Raw genomic sequence first — 7,771 nt, 5'->3', positions numbered from 1 at the left:
GCAGTCAATCTGATACCCAAACTCCTCACGGCCAACCAACACAATCAACACACAAAAATGTCTCTCCCACAGCTTTGGTTCCAATTTACCTTTCCCTCGGCTACCACACCAAGCACGAGGCCCAACTCGTCGGCTCTCACTTCGCACACGTGTGGAGTCATTTCCTTCGGAAACAAACGCAAGAGCGAGACGTAAATTGAGACGACCGTCGGGTGCCCGAATGGAGCCTGCGTAGTGATTCGTTCTTACGTCATCCCAGCGCTTTAGTTTCACTCCTCTCAAGAGAGAATCACTCGGTTTGGGCATGGAGACCTTATTCGCCTGAGTTCCAGCACCTGCCATAGTTCTAATACTCACGTGACCTTATATATGTACACATACATACTGTACGGTTGTGAAGTCTTGCAATTCCAGACCACACGGCTGCGAGTGAAAGCATTTTGTTAGAGTGTACGTAGCGTGCATATGTTACTCCGTGCGATTTTCTGTAGTATCTCGCTGGGTTTCTGACTAGAGACGATTGCAAGAAATTTTGATATATGCAATTAATTGATATCAATGGTTAACTTTTGTTCTTCAGATAGAAATGCTGTACGTCACGTATCAATGATATCATGTCCTCTACTGAACTAGTGTTTTAATAAATTTTTTGAGTTTAATAAACTTATTAAATGATTAATTAGTTAGTTAACTCTAGGGGGGCGAGGGGGGCTCATTTTGGTCATTGCTTGTTATCTATCACTCTTAATACTTATTGCACACCTTTGATCAGTGTTTATAGTTATCTCAGCTGAATTAATTAATTATCTGAACAACTTGTTTTCACTTTGGCACAAAAACATTATCGGACGTGAGTAGCGTCCGTTAGGACGACTTTGCTAAACGGAAGTTGATATGACTCAATTTACTCAGCCTAGTCCTCCAGAGTTCTCCTCAAGAAGATTGCGCAGAAGAGGATACTGTTGCAACAAACCCGTCAAACTCGTTGCACTAAAGTTTTTTGTTTCTAATTTTAGCTCAGTAGTTATAACCAAGTCTGCTAAATAGACAGGAACTCAGCGGTGATGACTGCGTTACTGACCGGTAGGTTTGAATTCAGGGGGTTACTAGAGTTGAGTTTCTTAGGCAGTGCGTTGCCTTTTGTTGTGTTATACTCTGTCCTAAGTTAATTAATATATCAAGTCATATACCCGGCTACATGGTGTCAGGAGTGGGATAACGTACTAAAGCAGAATGACACTGAAAGGGCACACAGCGAAGCCAAGTAGAAAGACGACCCAATGCAAACGAATTCTTTCTCTCATGACCAGCAGTGATGAGTGGGGTCACCGCATAATATTATCTAACAACGCCCACACATAAATTTTCGCGGCCTGTATCGCAAATTCCTGATCCCAGACACCGCAAATCAAGAGTCTTAGGCTTCCTTCAGCGTTTCAATTCCAAAAAAGCTTGCTATAAGAATTAAAAAAGATATTTTGTGTCGTTCACATTTCGTCAGCAGCAGAATACATTACTCGTCGGTTCAGTATATAACATAAATCATTATGCCAAATGTAATAGGTTAAGCATGCAGATACTTGCAGAAAGAGCTACCGTTTTATCAAACACCCGTCCGTCTTTCTATCTTGCTTTCTAGCATGTCGGATTATTTGCAGACATTTCGAGAGTGCTGCTTGCTGCAGGGTTCACAGCTCATCTTGAGTCTGGGCATCCATATCATGTGGCAGTTGCACAGATGCCGGCTATGCCTCACTTGAGTGCGGTATCCAAAGTTGCAACAGAAAGTGTTGCAGTATGTCGGATGCTGTACGTCGGTGCTGCATTCTCGCCCACGTACGCCCAACAGGCCTTGATTTAGATGGCGCTGACAAAGATTTGGTGTTTTCTGGCGGTAGACGAAGTCGCCATCGGTGAACGGGTAGGAGTTCAAATCGTGGTTTCTCAGTACGGTTCCTTGTCGGTTGGCTCTGACTCTTACTGCTGTATTGTAATGCAATTTGAGGTAGGCTGCAACTTCTTTGAAGTGTTTCAGTTTCTTGTAACAAGCCTTGATGAGACAGTCAGGCGTTTGCACGAGTCCCCAGCACCGACAAACGGTTACTATGCTGTTGTTGACGGCCTGCAACACAACGAAACATGAGAAACCGCGAACAGGTACTCATGTACTGTAACTATAGTAGACTGCCAATACTCTTTATATGTCTGTGTAGAAGTGTTTACTTGGAATAAGAAGAGCTTTATGGACAAAGTAAGGAACACGCTTGATCTCTGATGTATATATGTTCACCTCCTATCTCTAACTGCTACACAGTATGGTACAAAATTCTAATATTTTAATTACAATTCCATTGTATAACAGACTGAATGCATTACATGGATATCTGTGGATGTTGCTCTTGATCGGATATTGTGATATGTGGATTATTGCTCGCGCGCGCGTGTGTGAGAGCGTGCGTGGGTGCGTGCGTGCGTGAGTGCGTGCGTGCGTGAATGTGTGCGTGCGTGTACCTATCTACATGCTGTTCTGTGTGTAGCATTGATCGATAACAACGACTCTTACCTTCCATCCAGCCAAGTTGTTGTGATGGTTGATCATCCGTCGTTCCGCCTGCCTCCCACTTTCAGAAACCTCTGCCATCTCGTCAATAAATCGTCTCGCAATCATCATACCTCTTTCAAGCGCCGTAGGGCAAAGTTTAGGAAAGGCGAGGCTGCTGAGCCAAGACGTTTCCGTCTTATTGCATCCGCATATCGGATTCGCGTCGCGTTTGTCGCAGACTTGGATGATGGAGTAGGTGACAGCAGCTGCTGTGATAGCATACACGTACGCACTTTCGGCCGTGTCTAGACACCAAAGCACACACTTCATTAATTAAAAACCGCTATCGTATTGTGTTGGATAGTCTGGCAGCTCAATCACAAACACTCTACGCAGTGGCGGATCCAGACGGGAAGAAAGATGGTGGCAAACTAATGTACATGGACACTTCAGTTAGGTTTATTGGAGTTGGTTGAATATGTTCAAGTAAGACATTCTTGACAAGCTTACAAATCAGAGTCACTTTCCTAGACAGTTGAAGACCATTCAGTGCAAGTCTATTGAGTCTTTCTTCGCCTATTCTATGAACCTTAGGAGTAATGTTATGACATCTAAAGCAACTTATTCTGCTCTCACGTATATAGGAGCAACTGGTTACAGAAAGTCTACAGACGATCTCCAATAGAGTAAGAACTTTATAGGATAACCGTCTTGTGTTCCATATGAACGTTTGCCTCATGATCGTCCAATATTGCTTTCGAGCACCGTACTGTTATATCCATATCTGCATATATTACTCGCGACCTGCAAAAACGTGCTGGATAGTGACACGCCCAGGCAACACCCTGGATCAGTCTCTCATAGGGTCAGTTTGCACTGTATGCATTGTTTGTTCGGTCACATGGTTACAGCAGTGCCTATGGAAGAGCTAAAATGCTGTCTTTTCTAACAGACGAATGTTCTATGTTTGTCAACCGGTCTAATCTGCTAATGCATGCTGCCAAGTATAGAGCATTCGGGGTGGAACACGTGGGGGTGTTGACGACAATATGCTGTCTCACTGTAATCGACTATGTTGCCAAATGGTTGTCTCTGGCCTTGCGGCGCCGTGCAGTTCCAACGTTCGTACTTGAACTGTTCTTGACAGTGATAATGAGCTGCAGATACTCCTTGACCGAGAGCTGCGATCATCTTCTGCACTCCTTTCTTGCATTTTCTCATCTCTCTCCTTGTCAGAGAGACGTTGGTGCAGCCAAGAAATTCTCTAAAATTGAACTTGGCGGAGCTCAGTGGCTCATCGAACATCGAATTTGCTTGCAGTGTAGACAGATTGGTAGTTTGAAAGGCATTGATGCGTATACCAAAGTCCCTGTGTAACAAACGTTAGGCATGCAATGCATGTTTGCAACTAAGTCTTAGTTGTTTGTCAACGAACACTTACCACCATTGACCGATGGCTTGAGTAAGGCTCGTAGAGAGAAGAAAGATGAGATGCAATGTCAGCAGCATCGTCTGTACAAATGTGGCAGAGTTTCAAGAAAGTTGACGTAAGTAGAAAGCCGATAACATTCCGTCTCCCACGTAATTATTCAAATTCGTCGGCTACTCTGTCGTCTTTCTGCAAAGACAGACGAGAGACATTCACTCTCGCTTGTGCTTTCTAGTCTAGCATGACCAAAAACTTTAGACGTTATTTGGTAATAAGGAATGCAGTGTACAAAGCCAGAAAGGAATTTATCACTTCCGGTAAAGTGTTGCTATCTAATATGGCAATGTTAAGCCTACTTTGCTCGTTGATCAATTTTTCTCGCACCGCGCTCATAAAGGTAACTCATGTCTCCGTTGCTAGATGCATGTTCTGCGTGTATACACCAAAAGAACAACGGATAGAGTTCGTATTGGATCATAGGACTATTTGAGTAAATGTAAAGCAGTTGCCACTCCTACGAACGTGACCAGTAGAGAGATCTCTCATCTGTCGCAGTCAATTGCTGCACTCGAGTGCTCTGCATGCATGCTCTACCTTTTCTCTACCTTGCCCTATTTATCTGCACGAGTGTCCGTTTGCTTGATTCCTTGAAGGTGCGGTTGTCGATTTGTTTGCTCGAGTCGCATCTGCTCGTCACGCGTCTGTCTGCAAACTTGCATAAGTTAACCGAAAGTATAGTGCATGCATAATGCTGCAGTCATATGATTCAAATCATCCCACTTGGAAATCCCCGCCAGCAGATGAACGCAGCCATTGCGTCATAGCTATCTAGAGATGACAGCAAATGCATGCAGTTAGTGCACTGAAGCTTACTGTGTGGCTATCCATCATGCTCTTTTACTAACTGACTATTGATAGGAGTTACGAAGGTGTTCTTACACCTAGAAGATGCGAGTGTCATCCTAATTGCCGATAACAAAGCTGACAAGGGCTAGCACGCGTTGGTGGTGTATACACAGTGCGAATGCCAACAAACAGTAACAGCAACACGTGCAGTCAATTTGGCGCGTTAAGTTAACTAGTCCCTAGTATTGACCTCTCCACGCATCTATAGAGATGAGTTTTAGCGGAGGAAAGTCATGACACCTTCTAGTGCCATTTGGAAATGATTTTTAAGTTAAATAATTGGAAAAGAGACTAAGCGGACCGACATAGATAGACGCAAAAACTCGATAAAAATTTGTTTGCGTTTAGAGTTCAATACAATAAAAACCAAAATTTTTTTAAATTTTTTAAAGGGGGTATTTTTGCATAATTGGCGTGTTATGACTTGTTCTACTTTATTACAATATTTATCAAATTCTTAGACGGTTACTCTTCCTGTTGTCTAGTCGGGACGCAAAGTGCATGGGAGAGCCGTGGAACGGGTTGTCTCATCCGCTTGTGCACGTGGCGGCAAATTGTGAAACCGTCTTAGAACGGAAGCAAACATACATGCAGTTGCGATGAATGCAGAGGAGATGTAGCCCTATCAACCGACACCGGATGGCTGCTCCGTCTAATAAATCGGCTCATAAAATCAAGCCAAACTGTTGTGACATTTTGCTTGGTACAAAGTTAAATAAATTTCTGGCTCTTGTGTCTTAGATTGGTCTGTTTTCCGTGCAGAACATTGAGAGTCTATGCTACCTCAAAAGGGAGATTGCCAAGAGTGAGAACCAGTGGCGTAGCCAGGCATCTATTTTACCGGGCATATGCCCGGGCAACTTTTTGCTTTGCCCGCGTATTTTAGGTGACATAAATTCAAGTTCAACGCATTTCTATAAACAGTCGGGAACACCGTGATAGAGGAGTCCCGCCCACGGAACTGTCCCGGATGCCGACTAATATCAATTCTCAGCGTCTGATTCGTTGAATTCGCTCAATGCAGGAGAAGATGGATGCGTCAGAGTCTAACGCTAAGCGTAGAAAGCGAAAGCGACATACTGTGACTCTGAATGACTTTTGGGGACCCAAAAGGTATCATTTCTCGTAGATACCAGTGTAATGATTTGGTGTACTTGTAGAAAATGTTTGTGGTTAATTAGAATTGAAAACGGTGACAAAACGGGCGATTCAGACGATATGCCTAACAAAATTCAGCAAGCCATACCTGAAAGCGCTGAGTCTGCCTACGAAGCCCCGGATGATTCTGGTTCTGGAGAAGACATGGCAAATACCGAGCCTGGTAATGCTAGGAGTACTGTGTGTTCAACATCTTTGGAGATCATATCAAGTACATATGTACATATTCTTTCCAGGCATTCATGATTGATTTATGTTGTGTTCTCTACAGAGTTGGACATTTCCACGAGGTTTCAGAGCGGCCCTTCCCAACCGGTCTGTCAGTTTCCTTCTAAAAATTTTGGAAAGGGAAAACACTCATGTAGAAGATCGTTTGTTGCCACCTGGTACACAACATATCCATGGTTGGAATACTCGATAAAATTTGACCGAGCCTACTGCTTTGCCTGTCGTCATTACTGCCTTGGCAGTGCAAGCGGCCGTGCCGACACAGCGTTTACCAGTATAGGTTTCGGCGACTGGAAGCATGGTACTGGTAATAAAGGAGCATTTCTGATCCATGCCAGTTCGGCACATCACAGGAATGCTATGGCAGAATGGCATGAGCGGCGACTGGATGACTGTAACAGCCAGCGTCGACGAGTTGAAGACCTCTTTGCAGAAGAAGATGAACGCGTTGTTCTTTCTAACAGACACTATTTAAAATGTCTGGCGGAGGTTATCCTCTTGTGTGCTAAACAGAATCTTGCACTTCGTGGGCACGATGAATCGGAGGAGTCATCGAATCCAGGCAATTTTTTGGCTGTATTTGAGCTTCTTGCAAGGCATGATCACGAATTGTTCAAACGAATTGAAACGCTCCCCGGTAACGTAAGTTATAAGTCTCCAGAGATTCAAAACGCTTTGATCCAGTTGATGGCTGATATGGTACGAGAGAAAATATGCAGTGAAGTACAAAGGAGTGGCTATTTTTGTCTTATTTGCGACGAAAGTAAAGATGTAGCAAAGAATGAACAGCTTGCAGTTGTTCTGCGCTATGTTCTAGACGGGACTGTTCATGAGCGGTTTATATCTTTCACACCTCTTGGCAACCTTGCAGCAGACGGGATAGCAGAGGAGATCTGTCAAGTGTTGACAAGGAACAAACTTACCTTGCAGAACTGCATTGCTCAAACCTACGATGGTGCTAGTGTCATGAGCGGAAAGCACACCGGCGTTCAGAAGAGAATCAGAGACATTGCTCCGAAAGCCGTCTACACGCATTGCTACGCACATAGGCTGAACCTTGTTGTCGTTGATTCTGTAAAGTCCGTCGATTTTGACCATAGAGAAAGATGTAGTTGAAACGTTAGATTTAGAGAGGGTAGTTACGAAATTTGCAAGTTTAGAATTTGGAAGATGCCGAAGATTAAGTCTAGTTAGCAAAAGCACAAAATTTTAGTGCTCTATAGAACAGCTTGTATTCTAACTGAGCTAATTATGAGTACATGATTAGGTTTTGTTCGATTGGTTTGTGAAATTGATGGATATGGGCAATGCCCGGTCAGTCCCTAAGGGCATGGCTACGCCACTGTGAGAACCTCAACAACAATGGCGCTAAAATATGACGCCAAAATCTCAACGACACACACACACACACACACACACACACACACACACACACACACACAAACACACACACGCACGCACGCACGCACACACACACTGTGCCTAGATAATTTACACAGTTAGAGTAA

At 43.8% G+C, this 7,771-nt stretch overlaps 3 protein-coding genes across 3 annotated transcripts in view; 1 reads left to right on the top strand and 2 right to left on the bottom strand.

Annotated features, from left to right (window-relative positions):
• LOC134198179 (1-phosphatidylinositol 4,5-bisphosphate phosphodiesterase beta-1-like) overlaps window positions 1–351 on the bottom strand; it is a 16,651-nt gene extending 16,300 nt beyond the window's left edge. The window contains exons 1-2 of the mRNA XM_062667515.1: window positions 250–351; window positions 90–164 (exon numbers count right to left, since the gene is read on the bottom strand). Of these exons, the coding sequence (XP_062523499.1) occupies window positions 90–164; window positions 250–342 (168 nt within the window). The 5' untranslated portion in view covers window positions 343–351. The remainder of the gene's footprint in view (window positions 1–89; window positions 165–249) is intronic.
• A 557-nt stretch (window positions 352–908) lies between these two features.
• On the bottom strand, window positions 909–3,847 carry LOC134176539 (protein Wnt-7b-like). Its single transcript, XM_062643208.1, has 4 exons — window positions 3,604–3,847; window positions 2,564–2,847; window positions 1,757–2,122; window positions 909–959 (listed from the first exon to the last, which is right to left on the bottom strand). Exons 1-4 carry the CDS (start codon window positions 3,845–3,847, stop codon window positions 909–911), a joined length of 945 nt encoding a protein of 314 aa, XP_062499192.1.
• A 1,850-nt stretch (window positions 3,848–5,697) lies between these two features.
• Window positions 5,698–7,575, top strand: LOC134198468 (zinc finger MYM-type protein 1-like). The gene is made up of 3 exons (XM_062667877.1): window positions 5,698–5,990; window positions 6,059–6,246; window positions 6,307–7,575. Exons 1-3 carry the CDS (start codon window positions 5,896–5,898, stop codon window positions 7,377–7,379), a joined length of 1,356 nt encoding a protein of 451 aa, XP_062523861.1. The 5' UTR covers window positions 5,698–5,895; the 3' UTR covers window positions 7,380–7,575.
• Window positions 7,576–7,771: the final 196 nt, after the last annotated feature.

Source organism: Corticium candelabrum, chromosome 2 (assembly GCF_963422355.1).
Source record: "Corticium candelabrum chromosome 2, ooCorCand1.1, whole genome shotgun sequence".
NCBI lineage: Eukaryota > Metazoa > Porifera > Homoscleromorpha > Homosclerophorida > Plakinidae > Corticium > Corticium candelabrum.
The sequence above is the reverse complement of the archived record's forward strand: the minus strand, read 5'-3'. Positions and strand labels throughout refer to the sequence as shown.

Excerpts from the sequence above, each read along its gene's own strand:
- LOC134176539 (XM_062643208.1), bottom strand. The coding sequence starts at position 3,847 with ATGTTCGATGAGCCACTGAGCTCCGCCAAGTTCAATTTTAGAGAATTT. Across the intron at positions 2,123-2,563 it reads ACAACTTGGCTGGATGGAAG|GCCGTCAACAACAGCATAGT; the intron begins GTAAGAGTCGTT and ends GTTGTGTTGCAG. Across the intron at positions 960-1,756 it reads ACTTTGGATACCGCACTCAA|TATCCTCTTCTGCGCAATCT; the intron begins GTGAGGCATAGC and ends TTGTTGCAACAG.
- LOC134198468 (XM_062667877.1), top strand. The coding sequence starts at position 5,896 with ATGCAGGAGAAGATGGATGCGTCAGAGTCTAACGCTAAGCGTAGAAAG. Across the intron at positions 5,991-6,058 it reads GACTTTTGGGGACCCAAAAG|AATTGAAAACGGTGACAAAA; the intron begins GTATCATTTCTC and ends GTGGTTAATTAG. Across the intron at positions 6,247-6,306 it reads ATCTTTGGAGATCATATCAA|AGTTGGACATTTCCACGAGG; the intron begins GTACATATGTAC and ends TGTTCTCTACAG.